The 25,884-nt window shown below is 34.3% G+C and overlaps 4 protein-coding genes across 6 annotated transcripts; 2 read left to right on the top strand and 2 right to left on the bottom strand.

Moving 5' to 3' along the window:
* Positions 1-1,632: 1,632 nt before the first annotated feature.
* On the top strand, positions 1,633-4,049 carry LOC118046608 (mavicyanin). The gene is made up of 2 exons (XM_035055597.2): positions 1,633-1,937; positions 3,366-4,049. The coding sequence occupies exons 1-2, from the start codon at positions 1,766-1,768 to the stop codon at positions 3,749-3,751; spliced, it is 558 nt and encodes a 185-aa protein (XP_034911488.1). The 5' UTR covers positions 1,633-1,765; the 3' UTR covers positions 3,752-4,049.
* A 363-nt stretch (positions 4,050-4,412) lies between these two features.
* Positions 4,413-6,022, bottom strand: LOC118046618 (sugar transport protein 8). The gene is made up of 3 exons (XM_035055611.1): positions 5,717-6,022; positions 4,939-5,565; positions 4,413-4,823 (listed from the first exon to the last, which is right to left on the bottom strand). The coding sequence occupies exons 1-3, from the start codon at positions 6,020-6,022 to the stop codon at positions 4,413-4,415; spliced, it is 1,344 nt and encodes a 447-aa protein (XP_034911502.1).
* A 2,335-nt stretch (positions 6,023-8,357) lies between these two features.
* On the top strand, positions 8,358-9,284 carry LOC118046617 (probable CCR4-associated factor 1 homolog 11). Its single transcript, XM_035055610.1, has one exon. It carries the CDS (start codon positions 8,358-8,360, stop codon positions 9,282-9,284), a length of 927 nt encoding a protein of 308 aa, XP_034911501.1.
* Positions 9,285-14,027: 4,743 nt separating this feature from the next.
* LOC118046607 (chloride channel protein CLC-d) lies at positions 14,028-22,861 on the bottom strand. Of its 3 annotated transcripts, none has more exons than XM_035055596.2 (23): positions 22,280-22,860; positions 22,111-22,183; positions 21,688-21,909; positions 21,544-21,590; positions 21,357-21,455; positions 21,170-21,244; positions 20,283-20,371; positions 19,890-20,030; positions 19,727-19,797; positions 19,555-19,634; positions 19,287-19,424; positions 18,668-18,727; positions 18,488-18,562; positions 17,359-17,510; positions 16,917-17,052; positions 16,713-16,844; positions 15,929-16,006; positions 15,796-15,851; positions 15,619-15,705; positions 15,363-15,519; positions 15,165-15,266; positions 15,043-15,084; positions 14,028-14,399 (listed from the first exon to the last, which is right to left on the bottom strand). In XM_035055596.2, the coding sequence occupies exons 1-23, from the start codon at positions 22,454-22,456 to the stop codon at positions 14,382-14,384; spliced, it is 2,307 nt and encodes a 768-aa protein (XP_034911487.1). In that variant the 5' UTR covers positions 22,457-22,860; the 3' UTR covers positions 14,028-14,381. The 3 variants fall into 3 exon arrangements, with proteins under 3 accessions (XP_034911487.1, XP_034911486.1, XP_073268007.1); XM_035055595.2 differs by having other exon boundaries at positions 15,038-15,084; positions 22,280-22,859; XM_073411906.1 differs by lacking the exon at positions 18,488-18,562 and having other exon boundaries at positions 15,038-15,084; positions 22,280-22,861.
* Between the last annotated feature and the right edge of the window lie 3,023 nt (positions 22,862-25,884).

Here is a 25,884-nt window from a genome sequence, read left to right on the forward strand (position 1 = left end):
TGGTTCGTGTTAATTTATATAAATAGCACAATTAAATTACATAATCGATGATATTGAATTATGGAATATAGTTTTACTCAATTATGAAAATAAATGAATTAATTATATAAATGGATTTTTTAATAGTATCAATTATGTGTGCCTTTAAAACATATGCTAAAAAAACAATACTTAACATGAACACTATTTGCATAATATTTTTTTATAACTTATAGTTAAATATATTTGATATAAGGACTGTTTGAAAGTGTGGTAATAATTATATTTTAAAGTATTTCTAATTTTAAAATACATTAAAATAATATATATTTTTTATTTTTTAAAAAATTATTTTTAACATCATCATATAAAAATATTAAAAATATATTAATTTAAAATAAAAAAAAATTATTTTTTTCTAAAAATACTCTCCAACCACAGTTGCACGCATTGCCTAAGAGTGTGTTTGGCATTGCGGTAGCTGTTGTGGTTGTGGTTTGAAAAAAGTTGTTTTATAAAAAGTACTTTTAATTGAGGTTGGTTTGAAAAAATAGGTGTTTGGTTAAAACTGTGGTTGAAATTGAGGTTGAATAAAAAGTAGTTTAATGTGTTTGGTTAAGAATGCTTTTGAAATTAAAATTATAAAATAATTTTTAAAAATATATATATATATATTAATATTGATGGTTTTTAATTTAAATGTTGTATATTTAACTATTGTTATTATTTCATGAAATAAATAATACTTTATATGAAATATTTTTTATTATTCCGTTAAACCATCTACAATTCAATTACGTACAAAATTCATCCGACAAGAACTATAATTTCTATAATTTTTTGAGCGTGCAATAAAATTGATTTGATATTATAGTGTGAGTGAATTTAATTCACTCTAAACTAGTTTTTCAGGAAACAAAATATTGTTTACATGACAATACAAGTAAATTTAATTCATTCTAAACTAGTTTTCTTTTTTAAAAAAAATGTATAGAAAATAAACATATTTAAAAAAAAAAAAAAAAAAAAAAAAAAAAAAAAAAAAAAAAACCTCATGCGAACAGTGCAACTGTTCGGGTGCACAGTGCAATTCACTTGCACTGTGCACGCAAACAGTGCAAGTGATTGCACTGTGCACATGAGACCTTAACTTTAAAAAGCAGCTTAGAGCTGCTGCGCAAAAATCACGTTCAAAACGTGAATTGTCATGGAGCCCACTAAATTTTAATTGCGTTTCTGATGTAATCAAATATTATGTTTTCTGTGGTTGCTTCAAACGCAGAAGCAACCACGTAAACAAACGGATAGAGTTTTCTCGACGAGAACGCGGAGGTCTATTGCCTCAAATGTTGTCCTTAAAACGATGTACACGTCAACAATGAAATCATTTAAACGACAAACCTATTCCTTTAAACTGCTTATAATAAATTACTTTACACCTAGACACGTGTGATAGTTTGTCCTTCTTCCATCTAAAAATTCTGAAGGGAAAAGATCAATAAAAGAATTTTATAAGTGCACGGTCTCTCGTTCCTTGTAGTTTGGACCTCTGTCGTCAATTTACAGTAAAAAGGGTCCTCAATCGCATATTAAGATATATGGGGGACCAAAGTCTCATTTTCTTAAAATCTATCATCATTAAATGACACCAAGCTGCCAGCCAAACCCCATGTAAATTCCAAAAGATTTATAAACGCCTAAAGTGAAAGGTGCCTCTCCAGTTCTCATAACTCAATTCAAGCAAAACAAACCCACCAAGCATCTCGATTTTCACAGTTTTGCGGCCATGGCTTTGGTGAAGAGGGCCGTCGCTCTGCTGACGGCGATGACATTAATGCTGGAGGTGATCCATGCAGCGGTGTACAAGGTTGGGGGCTCTGCTGGTTGGACCGCTAGCGGCAACATTGACTACAAACAATGGTCTGCTACCAAGACATTTCAAGTTGGTGACGTAATCCGTAAGTTAATTCATTGCCCTTTCTTCCCTCATCAATCTTTACTTTTTATGGCTGCATTTGGGCTGTCCATTCTGACTTTACATTTCATTCTGGGGGTTCTCATTTTCCATACAAACCATAATCTTGTAGGCTAAAATTGATAGTTTCAGTTTCCAGCCAGCAATGTTTTCTTAGAAATATAGTTTCATGGTTTCCATATAAATCTCAAAATCTGGTTATTGGCGGACAAGTTTTGCTCGTACCGTGCCTTTCCAACTCTGCTATATTTGCTTTACAATTTACCTCTCGTGGCCTCACACTGTAATTAGGTGGGTTAGCATAATGCGTGCAGATCAAGACTAGCAGCAGCAAACTTTCCTGTTTATTCCCTCTCCCTCGCATAGTTTCTTTGCTTGTTTGTTCTGGATTCAATGTTTTGATTTCCTGTCTGTTCCCTCTCCCTCGCTTAGTTTCTTTGCCTGTTTGTTCTGGATTCAACGTTTTGATGTTTGATCTTGACGGGTAGTGTTGTTCAATCCCAGTTGGCTGTCCCTGTGGCAAGCCCGACTGTGCATGTAAACTGGCCTTAATTATTAGCACAAAAAAGTATATTATACTAGAACAGTTAATATTTACTCACGACATATGTGGGTGACCTGTAATCCTCAAGTGCGCTGAGCAGTTTTAGCTCCAACGTTTACTTGCTAAGATTTCATGATGATATCGGTGGGCCATGCAAATGCTAGCATGAATGTATGTTATATGTGGCCCCCACCATAGCAACTCTGACCCTTCTGTTCTAGCATGCTTCAATAATGATGAATCGCACTCAGCATGCTACATTCCCCTATAATCCATCACATAGAGGCCGTAACTTTCGTGATTTGGAATGATAATGTCGGTATGGGTCTCTTTCTTTTGAGACATTTCATGCGAGGTGGGAGGCAAGTAAAACATCACATCCATTCGTACAGAAATGACGAGGAAAATAAGAAGTTTCTTGCTCTGGTTAAAGGGGGGGGTAAAGCTAGTATTCCAGAGCTTTAATGGCCGTCTTTTTCTTGACTTTGCTTAGTTTAGGCATATGTTGAAAGGTATGATTTAACCCATTCACCTGATTTCTTTTGTTTTTGTAAGTACAAACTGAAAGGCAAGTAATGTGTTGTGGATGAGAATGGAATGGAGATCATTAATATTTGAAGTAAAGTGAAGATGCTCTTCACCCCTTTTTAAAGATGGCATATTTTATTTTCATAGACTTAAATAGCAATTTACAGTGCCGACTAATGCAATAGATCCTTGGAGCTCTCGTCATTCATCTTGCACATCAGTATATTTGCCATTTTGCCTGGCTTTTTGCTCAGGATTTATATCTTCATGTCCTTTTAATTGTGGTTCTACCTAAAACTATACATGCACTTACGTGTTGACTGTCAATGGGTGTATCAGTTTTCGAATACAATGCTCAATTTCACAATGTGATGCGAGTTACACATGCAATGTACAGAGCATGCAATACCTCTGCCCCTATGGCAACCTACACCACCGGCAATGATTCAATCACTATCAAGACTCGTCGTCACCATTTCTTTTTCTGTGGTGTCCCTGGCCATTGCCAAGCTGGACAGAAGGTTGACATTAATGTGCCACGGAGCGATGAAACGGCACAAATTCCCGCATCTTCTTCAGTGCCCTCCCCGCCAGTTCCTTCTGCCAGAGTAGCCGGTCCGGCCTCAAGTAATGCCTTGTCATTGAAGGCTTTGAGAAGTCCTTTTGGTAGCTTTGGTTTGGCAATGGCTGTTTCGGCAACGTTCTTTTATATCAATCTTGCTTAATTTGGAGGCTTTGTTTTGCTGAGAATTCGGGGGACGATAGATGTTCTGCAGATCAATGCAATCAAAAAAGTGATCTATAATCATTTTATTAGAAACTTTGATCAATTGTTTGGATTGAACTCTGAACCTGGTTCAAGGATGAGTTCATATGATAGATCCTACCGGCAGTGGATAGAACATGGTGTGAGTTTTGATCTCTGGTGTATAGAGATGGGCGGCGCACCTGCTTCTCAAAGTCTCTGTTGTTTTGCCGCTCAGGTTTAATTTCAAATAAGCAAACTACCGTTAACATAATTCACATTTCTTGCTTGCACATATATTAGCAGATGGCTAGGCTTAAGGCAAATGTAATTTCTGGTTTTCAAGAAAGTAAGCTGTAATTTCCGAAACTCAAGTACCATACATATTCCAATCACAAAAGAGATAGAACCTCGTTCAACACAAATCATCTGTCCTCCCAAAACCAAACTAAGAAAAAAACATCATTAATTCAATAAAATAAACTGCATTCAGTAGAAACATGAATTCAAGATGATTTGTGTAAGCAAAACCCAAACAGGTATAATCAGAATACGTACACCAAAATCTTTAAACTGCCTTATTTGACTTTTTTTTTTTATCACATTGGACTTTATCTTCTACCACTTAATTACGATTACCATTAATCCATGAATCTTTTCCAGACCGGATGCTGCTTCCAAACTCTTTCAACCATAAGATCTAGTGGCACGTTCTTTGTCTCCGGCAACAGGAAATACACAAACAACCCCATTTTGAGAATCCAGCCAGCAAAGAAGAAAAATATGAAGGCACGCATATGACACAGCATCGATAAGAATGCCTGAGCTATGAGGAAAGTGAAGAGCACGTTTGAGCTAACTGCAAAAGCGAACCCTGCAGTTCTGGTCTCTTGAGGAAATGTTTCAATTGGTATCAGCCAGCCAAGAGGACCCCAGGACCATGCAAAGGACATGACAAACACACACACCAGCACCACAACAAAAGCTGCTTGTAATTTGGTAAGCGAGCCTGTAGTTGTCAAGAAAGCTACTAAAATTCCTCCAATTGCAGTCTGCATCACAGAAACTTTCCATTCAGCGAAACAGATAAACTGCAAAATACGTCATACAAGTATACTTCGGCAGATTTGGCAAAAAAATTAAAGGCAAACAGAAAGGAATGTTGACCTGGCTTATTAACATCTGCACGCAGGCTTGAAGAAGCAGAACCCCCCTCCCAACCTTATCCACATAAAAGATGGAGACCAATGTGCTAAGCACATTTACAATTCCAGTTATCACAGCTGACAAAAGTGAAGCATCATTTTTGAATCCAACGGTTTGAAACAGGACAGGTGCATAAAACATTATAGCATTGATTCCTGTAAGCTGTTGAAAGACTTGCAACAGGATGCCTATAATTAGTGGGGGCATGCTAGAGCGCTTCATGAGTTTCTTGTATGGATGCTTGACTTGCCTGGCTATCTCACTGGCAGCTTTAATTTGCTCGAACTCAGAACTAACATTGTCGACTCCTCTAATCTTCCTGAGCGTGCTTTGCCCTGCAGTTTCATTTCCTCGTTCAATTAGGCTTGTTGGTGTTTCGGTGATGACTATGGATCCTATAAACAGGAACACAGCTGGCACACCAGCAAGGCCCAGGGATACTCTCCATCCATATGGATGCATCTTCGAAGTGCCATAGTTGACTAGATTTGCAAAGAATATCCCTACTGTAACAAAGAATTGGAACAGGATGTTCACAGCCCCCCGACGCTCCACTGGTGCTATCTCTGATAAGAACAGAGGGACCGCCTGCAAAGTTTTTCAGTACTGTGCAAAAGGTTCTCGTTAACCTACCCAATGCGGCACCAATTTAAAATAAAGCTGCAAAACAATATTCTGAGAAGAAAGTTTTATCAACTAGAAAGAACTCAGAAACAAAATATTTCTCAAATATGCATACCTCATTGCCAAATCCTACCCCAAAACCTAGGAGAATCCTGCCAATGATTAGCATCCAAATGTTTTGAGCACTAGAACTGACGGCTGCTCCAAACAAGAAAAATACTGATGCAACAAGAATTGTCGGCTTGCGGCCAAATTTGGTGCATGCCTTTGATGCACCAAAGCTCGAAACAAGGGCAGCAAGGTAGAGCGAAGATGTAAAAAGTTGAAGATATTGATCGTCATACTTGCAGTAATTGTTTTCCTTGGCATGAAGCTTTCTTTCATGAACAGTAGGAAAGAATTTGATCAAAAAGTCATCCATGGCTGTCACTCCACCTGATTATCGATACAAAATCATCATGTACATTGCTTTAGATCAATCTGCATAACCCACAATTGATTTGAACTGAAAACAGAGCGACCATCACCTTTCAATCTTACCCTTTTCTAGGATAAGAGAATTTAACTTCATACTGAAATTTTCAGTTGACAGAAGTGTTATATACACAGTCTTTAACAATACGACAATTCAGTATCATTATTTATACCCTGAATAAGATACTTGACTCCAAATTCATGGGTTAACCCGGATTTTTTTTCTTTTTAATTAATTTTTTTATTTAGTTTAGTTTGTTAATTTTAAATTTCTTTTTATTTAGTTATCAGACTTCCATGATATATATCTCGGGTTTGACGGGTTAACTTGGTTTCACAGGGTAACCCAATTAATTATGGGTTAACCCATCATTTTTTTTTTCCCATGCACAGTTATCAAACTTTCATGATGCGAATCTCAAGTTTGACGGGTTAACATAGTTAATTCATTTTTTTTTTCTTTTTCTTCGTAAGTTTTTTTTCTTCCTGTTGGTTTGTTTTCTTTGTTTTTTTTTTTAGTTAATCTTTTTAATTATTACATTTTTATGACATGACCTTACAGTCAGACCAACATCAAAGGCTATTAGTCTGGTGTTGCATTCAGATTCATTTAAACTTTGAGTCATGTAAGTTTAATATTATAAATATTATTCTTGGGTCAAGCGTTGCAACTAGACCCAAAGTGTTTGGGTATATTTTTAAAAAGAAAAACCTAACACTCTTAGATCTTAGCTTTTTTTGATATTTTTTATACAAGAAAAAAAAAATTAACCCGTGGCGTATGTCTTTTTTTTTTCTTTTTCTTTTTAAGCCTTTTACTGTGGACTGCACAATGCAGTCTATAGTAAAAAAACTGATGCCTTTAGTTTCTTTTTTTTAGCTTTTTTCTTTCTTTCTTTTTTCTTTTTTAATTATTTTTTTAATTTACTTTTTTAATATTAAATTTTTTAATATTTAATTATTAGAATTTTATGACACGGATCCCTGATTTGACGGGTTAACCTGGTTTGACGAGTTAACCCAGTTGATTCATAGTTAATTTAGATTTTTTTTCTCTTTATTCATTAGTTTTTCTCTTCTTATATGTTTTTTTTCTTTATTTTTTATTTTTAATTAATATTTTTTTATTTAATTTAGTTTATTAATATTAAATTTTTTCTATTTAGTTATCGTTTGATGCCTTTATTTTTTATTTTTTTCTTTTTAGTTAATTTTTTTCGTTTAATATAGTTTGTTAATGTTAAATTTTTTTTTTATTTAGTTATCAAACTTTCATAACACAGATCCCGGGTTTGATGGGTTAACCTGATTTCACAGGTTAGCCCAATTAATTCTAGGTAACCCATCAATTTTTTTTCCTATTTAGTTATCAAACTTTCACGACACGAATCCAAGGTTTGACGAGTTAACCTAGTTTGAAGGGTTAACCAATTAATTCAAAAAAAAATTATATTTCTTCGTTAGTTTTTCTCTTCATGTTGTTTTTTTTCTTTATTTTTTTCTTTTTAATTAATCTATTTGATTATGATACTTTTATGACACGATCTTGCAGTCAAACCCACAATCAAGGCTATTGGGTCCGATATTGCAGTCAGACCCATTTAAACTTGGATCATGTAAGTTTAATGTTATTATTAATATTATAAATATTACTCTTGGGTCAGGTGTTGTAGCCAAACCCAAAACTTTTAGGTATAACTTTATAAAAAGACGTAACACTTTTAGATCTTAGTTTTTTTTGATATTTTTTAAGCAAAAATAAATTAATCTGTGCTATCGCGCGATTATGTAACTAATATATAATTAAACATGATCCAGTTTAGAATCTGAATAACCTATCACTATTACATGCTAATGTAAATAGAGTCAATTTAGAGTTGACCTGTTGAAAATTAAAATTATTGAATTTTTTTTAAATGATATTGCGTTGATTTTTCTATATATATTTTTTATTGATTTATATCAACTAGAGTTTACGCATCTGATCTAGTGACCTATGATTTAATAATTATGCTTAATTCTGTAAGAGATCCTAGTAATTATAAAAAGACTTAATTTAAGTCACTGAAAGAACTCGTATTAAATTAAGACACAATCTTCTCACATCAGGAAATCCGAAAAGTCTTCCAATTTTGAGACGGAAACCAGAAGAAGCTAGAAACTAGGTTTCAATATTTACCTTGTCAACTTCGGACTTTCTCTTCTGATGTTGGCTTTAAATTGACAACCTAAGCCATTGAAACAGCATAACTTAATTTGATTTTTCAATCTGAAAAACAACAATGGCGTTAAAGATGAAGAGCAGCACACCGATACAGGTGCGCGAAGTCTGGGCAGAGAACCTCGTAGCTGAGTTTTCTCTAATCAAGGAAGCAATCTCTCGCTTCTCCTTCGTTTCACTGGACACTGAATTCCCTGGTACCCTCTTTCTGTCAAATCTTGACAAGAGTTTGCTGTCTCAAGCCCCTCCTTCTCACAATTACCGTCTCATGAAGTACAATGTTGATCTCTTGAAAATAATTCAACTTGGGATGACTCTGTCTGATTCACAAGGAAATCTTCCAAGTTTCGGAACAGAATTCCACTACTTTTGGCAGTTTAATTTCCGGGATTTCAACATCGAGCATGATCCTTACAACGACGAATCTATTGGGTTACTTGAACGCCAAGGTATTGATCTCAAGAAGAACAGAGAAAAGGGTATCGATTCCTCAGATTTTGCATGGATGGTTTTGACTTCTGGACTTGTTTTCAATAACTGTTCAATAACTTGGATTACTTTTCATGGTGCTTATGATTTTGGGTTCTTGATCAAGATTTTAACTCGACGAGAGTTGCCATGTGATATGGCGTCTTTTCTGGGGATGGTTAGTTTCTTCTTTGGGGTTCGAGTTTATGATACAAAATTCATGATGGGATCTATCGGTGGTTTGCGCGGTGGATTGGAGAGGGTGGCTAAGTTACTGGGTGTAGAACGGACAACCGGAAGTAGGCACCAGGCAGGATCTGATAGCCTGTTAACCCAGCAAACATTCGTGAGATTTAAGGATTCTTACGCTAATCTTGATCTTGAAAACTTGAATGGCTGTGAGGGAATGCTTTTTGGACTATGTGAAGGCTGGCTGGGATTCGATCGTACACCTGAAGTATACAATATTGAAACTTCTACTCGGTTGAAACCTCAGTTTAAGGAAGTGTTTTCAGTGTAATCTTTTCCCCCTCAAATTTGGTTGTAAAACCTTTTAATCCAAGTTTCTCGATTTTTTGTTTTAATTTTTTCCATTAGCTATATTTTGATTTGTTTCGCATCAAGCAAAGTTTGTGTTGAGGTCAGATCTATTATCGCTGGTGTTGTACCGCTCGGACTGGCTAGGAACCCATGCCCAAATCAATATAAAATAGAAGGACAAACCTGATCCTATAACACAAAGTGGGAAAGTGAGAAACGCGATTTAAATAGTTCAGTGACCAGAACTGAACATTACTCTCTCTCTGCTATTAAACCAAAACTAAAAGGAAAATACTAAACTGCAGACACTTAGGTTGTGAAGATGATGTGTTTTTCATAATAATCACACAATTGACTTGCCTTGGACATTGGGAGCTTTCTTTGCCTAAAATTGAAGGGGGTGAATTAGGTTCTTTTCAAAGAATTCAACACCACCCACAGACTCTTTCTTATCTAAGTAAACAACACATAAACACAAGGCAATCTCAAAGCAATAATAAAGCAAAAGTAAAAATAATGAGGGGAGAGAGATTAAGCCCAAATTTTATAGTGGTTGGACACTAAATATCCACTCTCTAAATGAAAAGTTTCGACTTATACGATCATTCAATCCACTTTACATGTGAGGCCGTATATTTTACGATCATATTTTTCTCGAAGGTTTAAGATTCAAACCTTAACACAAACAATCTTTATCCCTGGCATCGAAAAACCCTTTTTATGTGCTCAAGATCGAAACCTAAGTGACTTTCAGTAGTACTATAGATATGTTTATGTGTACTGTGCATGAGAGGGACGGCCATAGTTTCCTATGGCAGCCACCCTTCTGTTTTTAGCCTTCAAGAGAATTACTACTGTGGTATTATTTTTCTGCAAGAGATTTGTTTGGTGCAGTTAGGTTTTGGATAACATGTGTGAGCTTGATAATGGAGTTTTGTAGAATACGCACGCTTTTTTGAACCTTGTTATTTCTGTAACTTGACTAATTGTTTCGAGATGACGATCCCTTGTAATTTCTTGTGTTAAAAAAGAGAAAAGCTCCCCTTACTTTGTACCAAGCCATTGTAAGTATATTAATTAATTTTACTAATTGTGTCTTTATTAAGATTACAAAATGTTCATTGATTATAATTTTATTACACCGTTCTCATCATTTCATTATTTTATACGCAAACTTGAATTATAGCAACTTATTGTTTTTTAAAATATTTTTACTTACAAATATACAAAAAATATTTTTTTATATTAATATATTAAAACAATTCAAAAATATATTAAAAATAATTTAAAGTTAAAAAAATAAAAAAAATTCAAAAAGTATAATTGAATCGTAAGTACAAACAAAACCTCAATAACCATAGAAAACACAGGAAATGCTCATATTCTTAACTAAGCACTCCACTCATGCAAGTTTCATTTTTCTTTTTCTAATTATAAATTTTATTTCATTCGTAAATTTATTTTAAATTCACCAATGTTCCGCACCTTTACCCTTGTAGTTTTAAGCTTTGTTGTATTATGCTAGTATTTTTACGAAAGTTTCAATGTTAACCTTCATTGTTTAAGTAGCTAGGAAATATGATCTCTGTTTTTTTTTTTTTTTTTTTTTTCCCTTATACTTTGTTCAGTCTATCATTCTGTCCTCTCAAATTCCTATATATGTGTGACAATATCTCATAAAAATACAAGAAAACTCGAAAAAGAAAATTGAAGAAGTGGGTTCATCATTAGCTATTAAATTACGTACCGTGGTTAAAATTGGAACTTTTTGAAAAAACTACGAGGATAATATTGATGAATTTAAACCATAGGGGTAAAAGTGGAATACTGAAGACTTTATAGGGGCAAAAATATAGTTCAACCTTTTTATAATCTGACGTCTGAAATAAGCCCTCCAAATCTTATTTTCCTATCAGATGTAGTTCAAAAAAAAGAAAATATTATCAAACAGTTCAACCTTAAATGATGATTATTTTTGGTTTGGTTATGTTTTTATTTTAAAAAAATCAAACTAGGTATTTTTGAAAAAAAACCGCAACTAGTTCAAACCAACCAGTTTCGGTTCAGTTCGGTTATTTTAGAACAAAAACCGGTTTTTTCCGGTTTGACTCTATTTTTTTGTTTTGTCTGGTTTTTTTGGTTTGATTCAGTTTTTTCGGTTTGGATTTGGTTTGTTTTTTTAGTTTCAGGCTTATCAAATTGAACCGAACCAATTAGTTTTTTAAAAATTCTAATCATTTTTTTTTCATGATTTGATTTTTTTTAATTTTTATTTTTTAGTTTTCTTGATTTAATTGGTTTTTTTTTCACCCCTGAAACTTCCCATGATAATTAGATGCAAACTCCCGTGCATACAGGTTATCTTATTCCCCCTGTATAGGACTCGATCTCCGCTAGGTCCTCTGACTCAAAACTAACATATTAAAACTTTTCAATGCTCATGTCACCACAAAGGAGTCTTCTCTAGCCCCCTGAACAAAATCACAAACATACGTATATAGATACACCATTACTGATATGTTCGTGAAAATTTCAGATTGGATTTTACACGGTTGCATCTTGGACTGAAGTGACTAGGCTTCAATATGAGCTTTTTTTTGCTTGGTTTTTCCCAAAAAAACAAGCTCTTTATTGTAATAAAAGAACCTCCAATGTTTATGTCGGTAATAGTAGAGGAGGAAAAAAATATATAAGAAAGAGGAGAATGAGAAATGCAAGGAGTGTGTGATTGTTTTGTATTGTTGAGTAAACTAGTGTGGAGTTCTTGAATGATTTAAATTTATTTTTATCTAATCACTCGAGATATTTATAAACCTAGTTATGTGTCAGTTTACTCCATAGAAAGGGAAATAATGATAGAAAATAATTTGTTTTTTTAAATAATCTTACAATTAGTGGAAGGTTGATGCTCACAAGTGATCGAGGAGAGAGAGATAGGTGTCCTTTGTGGAGACATGCAGTCTCTTGAGCAGGAGAGCATTCCTTTGTGCAGGCCAGTCCCTTGTGCAGGAGAGTAATTGTGGGAGATGAACAATGTTTTGTGGAAGATGCATAATGGTTTTCCCTTTCTTTCCTTTCCTTTTCGCCTAATTCAATTTTGGACATTGAACTGGAGAATTGTATAATAATTAGGGAATGAAGTGGAGGGACTAAAATGAACAAAAAAGGGAAAAAATTGCTCATGTGTGCATCACTTGCACTAGAGTGTGGACAAGCCACCGCAACTTGTGTGGCACATGAAATTCTTCCTGCTATAGATGATGATCTTTCCTAGTATTTTTGTGTTAATCTCGTTAAATATTTTTTGATGATATCACATGTCTTTATCAAAACTCTAGTGTGGTTCCGACGTCCCATTCATCCTTACTTTCCTTTTCTTTTTCTTTTTCTTTTTCTCTCTCTCATGCTTTGGAATTTGTATTGCTATTTTTTTTTTTTTTTTTATAACCGGGGTGTCCGGGTCAGCTTGCGCGCACCACAACTAATCCCCGGGCCCACTGAACATCCTGCAAGCCCAGTGAACAGGTAAGACACCACGAGGATGACAGGGGTACTCTTTGAGATTCGAACCCGGGACGTTCGCAAGGATTGAACTTGCAGTTTACCACAGCAGCTAAGCCCTCAAGTTTCTTCTACGCCTGCTAGCTCCCTTCATTCTTTTTTGTTAGGGTGTCTACAATGAAAGATGTTATTTACTATAAATATAACCTTCTTATTTGTGTATTTCAATGATAAAATTTATTTATAAAAATCAATTATATTTTAATATATTTAATACACAACTATTTTAACAACCCGATATAACTTGATTAACTTGACGAGTTTAAAAACAACCCAAACAATTCTCAATTAACCCAATATTAAAGGATAATATTAAAAAAAATCAATTAAAAAAAATAAATGACTCGAGTTAATCCTGGTGAATTCGTTGAACCCATGATATGGGTTATAAAACTAGAATAATATCATAAAAATTTAATAAAAAAACATAGATTAAAAAAAAGTAAAAAAAAAACCATTACAATGAATAGTATTTTAGTATATTTTGCAACGCAAGTAAAATTATCGTTTTTATAAACATTTGTTTAACATTTTTCTTGTAACATATAAAACAAACAGAGATAAAATAATACATATTTTTTTTTCCCGGCTTTTCGTTATGATCTTAGGCCCTAGGCCCAAGCTGTAGGGGCTGATTTTCTTTTTAGCATCGCAGGTTACTAATTCACCATTCCATTGAGCTCAACTTGTTTGTGAAAAACCAACCACAACAGTGTGAAGAGGTGGAAGGGTACGGGGAATTTGTTGTCCCTGGTCGGTTTTCACTTCGAAAAGTCCTTTTCATCCACTTTCAGACAGAGCTTGCTATCGTAAGCGCTACCTGATGCATTTCCATGCTTTTATTTAAAAGACACGGTATGAGATTTAGCGAGCACAGCAGATTTAACTTCATATTCTTGAGCAGTCTGATAAATTTATTGGATTATTCCGAAGAGGTGAGTTCCGTTTCAAATGATTAGAATTTTTCACTGTACTCGCTTGATCCTTTTTTGCTTCTCGCGCTACCAAAGAAAAATTACAACGCACCGAGCCTCCCAATTTGACCTGACTCAATTAAATTGAACTGTCTTCCTCTCCAAACCTGAGCTTGTGAATAATGTCTTGGTAAATTGGAAACTACATTCAATTCACCACTAATAAAAACATTCTCTCTGCAACTTCGTTTCTCATCATCACCTGAATTTTCTTCATATCAATTATCATCAGATGTACAAAATTTAGATGGGTGTGGTTTATGATCCCCCGTATGAAAGGGGGTACAAATTAATGAACCATACTGAACCCTATAACCTAGGATGATTTTATGGAGATGAAGCTAAGGAAACAATCTGATTTCACAAGGAAAAAAAATGGAGGAAGCTACATGGAGTCGGTCTTTTGAGAAAGATAGGACAGCAGAATGAACCAGGCATGCCCAAAGAGGAAGGTCGGACAATAATTTCAACCAGGCATATGATCTTGAACTAGAAGACCATTAAGAAGTGGGCGCTCCACATCCACATTCCTCGAGATCATCCTATACTGACGGTGCCCTCTGCCACCACACAATCAAACAATAAGATCAAAAGGTTGAAAATATACCAGGTTATGCCATGCCAAAGAAACGTATATACATGCAGCATTACTTCTGATATAGTGGCCAAAAACAAAAAAAACCAGAGGAAAGCCAGAAGTGCACAGTTATATCCGGAACCATGGCAGTAATGGTTATCCACCCAATAAATCGATTAATTGCCTTCGGAATAAGAACAAAGAAGAAAAAGCTTTCAACATGTCAAGGTGTATGAACCGGATAATGCAGTTGCCAATGTAGCCTTCAAGTGCATAATGGAGAACTGAACACCCATCAACACCAAGAGTTGTGATCACCATACGAGTTCCAAGTCACAGACACAACAAACAAATTTCTTTGATGTCTGCCATGTAAATGTTTCCACGAAGATTGCTGTGCATCCATAAATTAAGTGCTGAATGGAAAAACTTCACCATTGGCAGTGACCATATGCATCAGCAAGGCCAAGGTGCTGCCATGGCAACATGACCATGGTTTATGCTCATTTGATTGGAAGGAACATCAGCATAAAGAAAAACTTAGATTACCCTAATCAAATTCAGTTCTTCATGCATGTAAAATAGCTAACAAATATAACACAAGAAAAGCAGCATAGAGACCTTACACTAGTTGATTGGAGCTCCACGTTAGCTGAATCCTCACTATCCTACAGTACAGAACATAACTTCCAATTATTATACAGTCCACTAAAATTGAAAACCACAGAAACAAATGTCATTAGCACACCTCAATCAGCAAGTCCTTTCTTGTAATCAAGCCAACTACCCGAGATGCACGAGGAACAACAAATATATGCCTCAACCCTAGTTGTCGGAAAAGATTATATACCTATACCATGAACAACATGCAATTTTTGTTGGATGAGATGATAAATACAAAGGAATGAAATGGATAAATTAGTAATGGCGGGAAAAAGACCAACACCTTTGTTAAAGACATATCTTCAGGGACAACGTATGGAGAGGGGTTCAAAAATGGGGCAAGATCAATGTACATTTCCAAGTCATCTGAACTTAAATGAATATCCTCTATAGAAATTCCTTTACTGGAAACAGGTTTCACAAACTCACTGAAGTTGTGCCTGGAGTGAATAGAACCCATTAGGTTAAAAAATGATGGCCACATAAAGAATTATGCCGGTAACAAAAATAGTAGTAGCAGGTATCAAGCCTCCAAGTACCTGATTGATTTTGAAACACCTGTCGGATCACATGGTAAAGGACTATGCTGAAAATCCACCTTGGATTGGAGAAGGACTAGTAAATGACTGCAATGTTAACCAAATACTAAATTAGTTTGTTCAGCCAGTGCATAGCCTTGGTTTCTAACAAATAAAAAAAACATAAACATGTTCTACCTGCGAAGCACAAGTCCAATTACAAGTGTTTCCCCATTTCTCGTGTGATCAATCACCTGAGTAAACAGTAAAAATAAACTTTAGGCATCTCTAGTGTAAACAAAAGAAGATGAGAAACGGTAGCAAAGCTTACAGGAAAGCCATTGTGTATGTTGCTCTGCAAAATAGAAACGACATCTGCAACCTTAACAATACGAGGAAAGGAGACAACCTACAAAGTTTAAAAATACAAAAAAATAAAATCCTTGAGTTCACGATGGCATGCAATACAACCAAAGAAAGGAAAAATGGGAAAGCAGAAAGTCTTGTTCTAGGATTAAGGTCAGCAGAAAGTCCTGATGAGCATTGGATGGCACTCGGGGCTGTCCATGTTACCCCCCTTAAGTTCCAAAGCTCTATCCTCAATTTAAAACAACTGGATAGATTCTCCCATAAAATGGATTCATAAAAGCTCCAGAGTTTAGGATGCCATGGTTTGAGAACAATTTACAGAAAAAAATAGAGAGAGATGGTCAATAAGTTAGACCATTGTTTCAATCTTTTATTGGTAAAAAATGACTGCTTTTACTCTTCCCGAACCCTTCTCAGTTTTGAGTTCTCATTTCTATTCAAAGAATATCAAAGCATCTTCATAGATGTGCAGAATTACACTTCACCCTTCCTTGCTCAAATTTATCAACACGATGGCGCATTCTTTTTTTGGCTGTTCCTGAAGGCTCCATGCAACTCAAAGCATCGACTACAAGTGACAAGCTTTAGTGACACCTTTGCACATTTCAATTAGCCAGGCCATGTAGTAGTTAAAAGGTCAATACTGTTAGAATTAAGACATGCTTGTATTGAGTTATAACACGAGTTTCCAAAGCAGCAACCCTCTGAAATACAGACAGAAATATCAAGCGTTTCATTGAAATCACCTTCTGATTTCCACAAGCTTCCTTTGCCTTCATGTTTCTCATTTGGTATTTAGGTCTAGATTCCAACAGTGGAATTCCTCTCAATCGTGCTTGTTGTTCATAAAGACCTTCATTGAATGCATCACCAACAGCCTGCAGTGAGAAAAGTCTTAGTATTCACAGAGCATCCATAAGCAAATACACAAAACAAATTGAAAGGTATACCTTCGATATCAGGAGAACAAGCATGATTAAAGGTAAAAGTTTCAAGTTGTTTGTGATCTCAACCATAATTACACATAAAGAGACAGTCATTCGCATTGAACCTCCAAGAAAAGAAGCTGCTCCCAACAGTGCATACCTAGAAATCCACCAAGAAGCATATAGAAACACTTCAGAAACAAATGAAGAATCCAACAAGTTTGCATTGTATGGATGAAGGCAAAGGACATTCTTATAGCAAAAAACATATTAAGTGAAGAATACAATGGAAAAAAAAAACTGGAATATTGGAAGACCCAAAATTTGTCCAGACACACATAAAACAGTTTAACCAGGACAGCTTTTGACAATATGCTAAAGATAAATGCCCAAGATCTATCATCAATCTTCTACATGCTTGATGTCTAATAAGTAAAAATTTCATTGAACCAAATGAGAAACCTACGTTCCCTCCTCGACGTTGGGCTTCTTGTAAAAATTAACAACAAACATGCCAACCAGGCGCCCATACGTGGAGCCTATCATAATTCCAGGAACAAACTGGCCAGCAGGAACTGCAGTACCAAATGTCACCACTGCTAAAGTATAAAACATAACCTGCGAAAATTATAAACCAGGAGAAGGTAGATTGAATTACAAGCATATTTGTTTGGATAGTAGAAAATAAAGAAATGGGAAGGTAGTGGAATAAGGCATCTTCCCACAAAAACTGAAAAACAACTTCAAACAATAAAGCTTCACAATGCCATGGAACATCACCAACAACCATGTGAGAAGGAACAAAATTTGTCTTCAGGGGTGCAAAACAGATGATACTTAAAACCCATGTCTTGCAAAACAGATGCATGAGGGCTTGAACAATATGCTGGACAGCATATGCCTCCTTGATTATATTAGATGCTTTAATCTCTTCCACTACGGATTCCATTTATAATATATTGTTCCTCTAGTGATGTCGTTGTAGAAGCATTCATTCTGACATTTCTCCCATCAACCCGTAAAAAGAAGAACAATTTTTTAATTGCACAAATTTTCTTGTCCACATAGGAGCCCTAGGCAGTCAGTTTTGAGTTCATAGAGCATAAAACAAGATAAGGAATATCTGCAAGATAAAATTCAAATCGGAACTTAAAAAAAAAAAAAAAAAGCAACAGTATAAGTTAATTATCGACGATGCAGTTAAGGATATAGTTAATTTTGGGATTTTGACATTATTTAGGAAATTTATTATTTATGATATGGTATTACTATAGCAGTGATATTTAATCGAAAGTACTAGCTTATTTAGGACTTTTATGGTTTACATTCCTACACAAGCATGCTTGTGTGATTAGATTTTTAGGAGTTGAAGAATTGAGTTTTTAGTTAAGAGGTCGATCTTCTCATGTTTCTTTGTTCTATGGATCTCAGCAACCTTGATTTCCAGGTTGACTCATTGAAGCTTCTTCAGAATCAAGAGTTTATCCTAGTGGATTCTGAGGAAAGACTCGAGATTCAACCACATTAGTCTAGCAAAATGAAAAACAACATGCGTTTGTCTTCTCGAACACAAAGTTGAAAAAAAAAGAACCTACCAGAAACGTCAATAAACTCTGGGCACTGAACTCATGGATTGTCTTTGCACTAAACAGATTCCTTATGGCATCATCCTATGATAGCCAACTAAATTCATTAGAATGTAGACCATAAAAATACCAAGTTAATAAATAAATAAATAAATGAAGAAAATGACTTTTTAAGAATTCTAGCAAAACCTGAGTATTAAAGAAAATCGTTGCAAGATCATTGTATTCCTTGTCCTTGCCACAGTAAAACTGCAAATGGCAAGAAATTAAACAACATTACCCTGAGAAAGTACATAGAAATAAAACACTAACATATACTGTTGCTGGATGTTCCGAGTATCAACAAGTCTTACAGTCATGAGGTATACATTATGCTATGATCATGAGAATTATTGAGCTAATGAGCACACAAAATAAAACATCAAACTGTGGATTACCCCACCGAAAAAAAAAAATTGTGGAGAAAATTTAGTGCAACAATTGAGTATAATTACTGAATTTTTTTATAAGAAAATAGAGAAATCTAATTGAAAAAATAAATAAAATATGAATCTGTATAATTCTCGAGTTCATCTTCAAACCAGAAACAAAATTTCACTTTTTCATTGTTCACCTTTCTTTTCCCACAAAGCAAAGTAGCAGGGAAATATGTATTTATTATTGAAAGATCAAAGAATGTAGTAATTATTAAAATATGTAAGTGTGAATGCAAAAGGAAGTTCTTGCATGAAATTTATAAGAAGGCAGGCAAAAAAATAAAGATTTCATGCATATAAGAAAATATCGACTGATAAAGCTAGATCTTTACATTTACATAATTTCCATACATCCCTGGGGGCCTTGGGCATTCAGGATCTGATTCAGGGCATGGATTGCATTTTCTTAGAAGTGGTAGTCCAAAGGAAATAGCTGAAGTAATAACAGAGATGAGGCATGCTTCAATAATCTGTCACAATATTGTTAAGAGTGAAGAAAGGGACAAAATATAAAGCATTAGGTGACATCACAATCTTGAAAGAACCGGCATAAATACTAAAAAAAAATTATGACTTCTGAGATTCATCCTATTCTGTTACCTTCACTCGGTTCCCATTCTTGTGCAGATAATTCCGTCGCCAGTAGGTTATATGAAGAGTAAGCTGATTGAATAATGCACCTAAGTAAAAGGGAGAAGAATTAGAGCAGACCAAAAAAAACTATGTTGCCATGTCATGAGCAAGGTATGAAGGCTAGTCAATAGGAAATTACCAAGTAGACCACCAATAACCCCAATAACTGCCATTGGAAGCAACTCCCCAAAAGAATAGTCCTCTTGACCACTGTCAAAAAAATAATTATAAAGCATTTAGAGAATCATTAAAATCTTAGGTCAGGGATTACCAAAGAAGCACAGCAAAGCTTAGATCTTAACTCTGACGTGTCCCATATTATGAAACCACCTGAGCCAAAATGCCCGCACTTCCCACTCTTGCACCATCCCATAGCAGTACGCACCACAACCGCCACAACAGCAGAGGTAAAAAAGACACGCCACATAAGTTGACTCCTCCACCTTCAAAGGCACAGCAGAGATGTTTAATTTTTTAAAACATTTAAGGAGACAGATCAACTGAACTTTCACAAGAGAATCAAACACATGAATGCAGGTCACATTCATATACATGAATGGAAAATGCACATGAACACATGCTTGTGCATGAAATGCAATGATATATCACAATTTTTTTTAAAAAGAACGGAATCCTGTTTGTAGTTGGCACAAATGCATTTCTAAGCAGCATGATCAAGAACAGAACTGTCTTACCAGGATGTAACTTCTTCCAAAGCAAATAATACACCACCAACCGGAGCTCTAAAAGCAGCAGCAACACCAGCCGCACACCCACAGGTCACCTTTTCAAAACATTACACAAATGAAAAATGACACAATAAAGAGGCACGCCACCTCTGTTCTTAGAAAAATAAGAGGCCATATTGAAAACATTTTGGTATATACCAGAGCAACATAAAAAGATAATGGCAAACTCTCCAAAGGCAGTTACAGATGATGTAATGGGATTAGAATGATGGTATCAAACTCTTAAACATAAAACAAGACTCATGCTTCCATCATCTATACAAGTACCTAGATAAAGCTCTACTTCATGATATTGACACCCTTTTTTAGAAAGCATTCTTTCCTTAACCAACTAAAAAACTAAGGCCACATAACTGAATATGAGCAATATATACACATTTGTTTCTCATATCCCATTATTGTCTGCTGAAATGGATACTAGAAAGAGACCTATGAAGCAACCCTGGTCTTCAACCATTGTGAATGAATTGACTGCTATCAATCCTCAAATCAACAATTTCTTGGTTGGACAGTACAATGGCCCCTAGACTTGCTATAAAAACTAGAAGAAAAACTTAATGATTTTTCACTCGCACTCATTTATGCTATAATTTCAAGTAAAAACTTTAGAGTTATCATTGGAGGAGGAAGTTAAATAGAAACTGACACAACATTCATAGTGCATCCTTCTCCAATATTCCAAAAGATGAATACATAAGAAAAAGAAAAAAAATACACAATATCAGTGGACAAGTGATAATATCTAACAAGCAAACAGGTGTGAGAGGCACAATTTCCTAGAGCAAAAGGTCTAAGCTTTTGTCTGCCCGAATTAGGAGAAATTTGTTACTCACAAGATCACGACGATCACGATCACTCTTGAAAACTTGAAGCCACCTCAAACTTAGATGATATTTTGTAGATCCACCCTAAATTAACAAAAAGAAACTAGGGTTGATGGAGAACCACAAAAAAATATAGATTCTGAAACACAAGATTTCAATTCAAGAACATATACCAATCCATGCATTAAGTTCTTACTTGTCCAAGCAAGGAAGCAATACAAGCACCAGTATGAACAAGGGGACCTTCTTTTCCTAAAGCAAGGCCACCTCCCACAGAACCAATGCTTCCAAATATCTACAAATCAAAAGTGTAATACTGTCAAAATCGAGGCAGGGTGAAAATCTCACAAAAGACAATTTATGCCCCATAAGCACTATCGCACCTTTCCAATCAAAGTTCTGAAGAGTAGAATACCAGGAATATCAAGCCCTGCACACATAAAGGAAATGAGAACTGCTAGACATGAAAGTTGAAAAGGCTCAAACCCAAACAATACCAAGAAATTTGATTGAGATCTCCGGCTTACCATTCAAATAACCCTTAATTTCTGGAATACCAGAACCTGCTGCTGCAGGTGCAAAATGCGTAACGATATATACAGATGAAAAGACTAAAACCAAGTTAATTAATACATATATTACAAATCCAGCAAAATATGATCTCTGAATTATTGAAAACGTCAAAGAAAACTTCCAGCCAGCAAAATTCTCGACAGATATATTGATGAAAACAGCCGCCAGTCCAGTACCTGAGATCACAGAAATAATCTTTAAAAACTTCATAATTAACATCATGCAACAAGCTGTACATGGTTTAAAATCCAGGAAAACATTACTATTTATTCAACGATTAAAATTGTGTTTGCGATTATTTTTCAAAAAAAAACTAATACATCATCAAACTAAGTTTATAAAACTGAAACGAAAAAAGAAATTAAAAAAAACCTTACCAATACCAATGAGCAAAGCTAAGAACCACTTAACTACCACTTGATATCCAACATAAAGCTTCCCTCTTTGCGCCTATCAGATCCAAAACAAAAATAACGACACCTACAATTAATCAAAACAACAAAAATAAATCAAACTAAAATGATAATTAAAACAAGAAGAAAAAACCTGCTCATATCGATACGCCTGATTCTCGATAACTTCATAGTCAAGACTCTCAGCAGTGTTTCCATTGCCGGTTCTCAACATGCTAACACCGTCGACCTCACCGTCCTCTGAGCTTGGAATCCGAGACCACAATAGCTTCGCAGTCTCCATTCCATTATGCAATTGATTCGATAACATTATTTATTTATCGATCTCTCTCGCTCGCTCTTCAGGAAATCAAGCACTAAAGCTAAACCCTAATAATAAAATACCGGAATCGGAGTTACTGCCGTAAATATGAAGAATTTTGATCCCGTACGGCATTTAATAATCAATAGACAGCAGAGAATGAAATCGAGAACTTTGCTTTTAAAGAGAAATCGAACGTCAGGTAGAGAAGGAGAAAGACCGGACTGCGGCTTAGAATCGCGAGTGACCTCTCTCTCTCTCTCTCTCTTCTCTCTCCTCCCTGGTGGTGTTTCTAACTTTGTGTTTCGCTGGGTTTTCTTTTTTTCGTTTTGTTTCCTCTCGTTTTCTTTTTCGGTTAGAATTTTGACCAAGACTGAGTTTCTCTCCCTTCGTTTTTTAATTGTTGCTTTGCTATGAAAAGGGGATGCCCGATTGGCTGTGTTCGAGTGCAGTGAGGGTGTACGTGGGGTTTTATTTTTCTATTTACTGTACGGTTGGATTTTGGTCTAAGGAATTGCTTCTTGCTGGCGGAGTGTATTTTGGACCTTCCGTTTTGGGTCTCGGAGGACAGGTGCCCTGCTTATCAGCTGACAACCTTACATTTGTTTTCAAATCTTTAATTTGATTAATTAGGCTTTATTTTTATAACAGTTTAATTGTATTTGACGCATGGATCAAGTGTATAGAAGGTTTGCTGTTTTTGTCAGAAGATGAAGAGGGACTCGTTTGGCTGAAGGCATTCTTTCCTGGTGATTGCTTTACTTGAAGATTTTACTGCATGTTGTTAGGAAAGAAATATATTGGTCGAGATTTAATCTGGTTCATTAAAGATGGTTAGAGAGTCAGAAACTAGCGTAACTGTTAAAAATAATTATAATAATAATTAGCATTATGTAGAAAGGGGGTGGAGTTTCTATATAGTGATTGATTATGATGGGAAAAAATCATTCATGATCAGTATCTATTTTATACAAAAAAAAAAAAAACAAGTAGGAAAAAAATTATACTTTGAGGACCATCTACTTGAGAATCTAACTATAAAAATCTTGCATAATACATTAAAGTAAAGTAATCAACTAAAATAAAACGAGGTTTGTCACTTGTTGGAGCGCCCTTTTCAGTTCACTGTGTACCGTTGTGCTCAAGGAATCCTGTGCAGTTTTTAGCTCTGGAAAATACATTTTGATCCTTGATTTTATTTTTTTTGTCGCATCCGTAGTTATAGATTCTTCTAGTTTGATCCTAAATTTTTTTTTTGACATTTTAATTTTCTTAAATTAAAAAAATAAGTAAGAAAGCTGTTGGAAAAAAAAAAAAAAGTTTCCGGTCAATCACATTTTAACCATAAAAAAAATTAATATTAACATTAATAGGTTCATCTTGAAAAAAAAAAGTTAGATAAAAGTAATTTTGATATATTTAACTATGTTGGAAAACATATTAAAATTTTAAATTTTTTTTATTTAGTTTAATTATAAGTTTTTAGAATAGTTAAAAAATGCTCTGGAACTGGAAAGGAAATTACTGAAGTTCCTATAATATTTTGTAGACACTTTTAAGTAAAAGCATGTTAAAAATTGGGTTTGTTTGAAGATTTAAAAATCTAGACCTCAATTCTCCAATCACTGAGATGATCAAGAAAAAAAAATCATCAGACAATATGTCATCCTCCATTATTTTTCTTTTAAAAAAATTGGATGAGTGACATCCACTCATTTAAAAAAAAACACGCAAGCCTACCCTAGGCTCGTAAACTTTTCTTTTCAAACCCAAGCATACATGATATTTTTAAATGGCCCTTCATGTTCTTGAAAAAATTATTTTTAAATAAAATTATTAAAATAATATTTGAAAAATTATCTAATTATACCATAGTTTTCAAATAAAATAAAAATCTTGATGGTATTATTAATATTTACTTTATAAATATTATATACCAACATAATATGTATTTTAAAAAAAAAAAAAAAGCTCATGGATATTAAGGAGAATAAAATATCTATTTTTAAAATTTTTATATATTTTTATTAGATTAATTATTCTTGATATTTTTTCATACAATTATTTAAAAATTATCAGATTTATGTTTTTTTAAAATTAAAAATTTATTTTCAAATCATGATATGTTTTATTTAAAAATCAATATTTAAAATATATTTTTATTAAAACAAGAAAAATACATGAATAAAAAAAAAGAGTTTTAATTAAAGAGATATATTTTTATTCTTAAATTAAATTAGTAAAAAAAATTTATGAATATTTATTTTAACTAAATTTAAATTTTATTGAAAAAATCCCGCTACTGGTAAAAGAAATATATTTTTGTTAAATCTAAAAAAATACATGAATAAAAAATAATTTCGAGTAAAAAAATTAGATTTCTTCCTCATGATTTAAACTATTGTCTTTATTAAACTCATCAAAGTTCAATTACCATATATTAAATATAAAAAATTAAAAAACAGATCTCGAAATTATACAGCCACACTGACTAGTAAAACTTAAATGAAAACAGTTTGAGCATTAAGGCCAATAAAAAAATGAACACCACAAAGAGCGAGTTGAAGAATTCTTCCTAGGCTCCACGCTCCACAATACAAGTGAAAGGACAGAGATCCATAAAGAGTAGGCTACAGCTCCACCACCAACATTCACTCAAGAACACAAGTGGGGATGCTGTCCTAATCAATCCACGGTTGTGCATTAACAGGAAGTGTTCTGTTAAATTTTGCTGTATCAATGTTTTTATTCATTCACTCTTGTGTGAATTTCTCTTTTCCATAAATGAGAAATTATATTAGATTAAATGCAATTACTACAGGATGGATCTTAATCAACAGGAGCTTCATTCTTCCATGGCTATGCAGCATGGTGCCTTTTGTGTTATTCCTGGCTTTCCAGGCACAAGCATGCAAGTCTCCATCATATTGCCAGGAATCCCTTCTGCTGCAGAAGTTGTTTATCCCAACACAGTTCATGATTCCAAACTCCCACCGCACACGACCTGAACTTCTCGTGATTTTTTGTTTGAAAATATAGTTGTGATTGTTTTTTAAAATGTTTTTTACTCATAAATATATTAAAATAATTTTTTATTATTATTTTTAAAAAATTATTTTTGTATCAACACATCAAAATGATTTACAACACTAAAAAATATCAATTTAAAACAAAAAAATAAAAATATTTAAATTTTATAAAAATATTTTTAAAACGCAAAAAAAAAACAGGCCACAACGCATGATGAAAAAGATGTGATCACTGTCTCCATTGATGTTGGTTTTGTTTATGAGGGACCATTTTAATAAAACACTAAAAGTCGAGGGACCCGAGCTCATTTGCCCTCTTTATGTAGATATTCGATCGAAGTCGAAGATAGACAAGACAACCAACAGACAAAGCTATCTACTTTTTTTTTTTTTGGTAACCCGGGGTGT

Source organism: Populus alba, chromosome 10 (genome assembly GCF_005239225.2).
Source record: "Populus alba chromosome 10, ASM523922v2, whole genome shotgun sequence".
In the NCBI taxonomy this organism is placed as follows: domain Eukaryota; kingdom Viridiplantae; phylum Streptophyta; class Magnoliopsida; order Malpighiales; family Salicaceae; genus Populus; species Populus alba.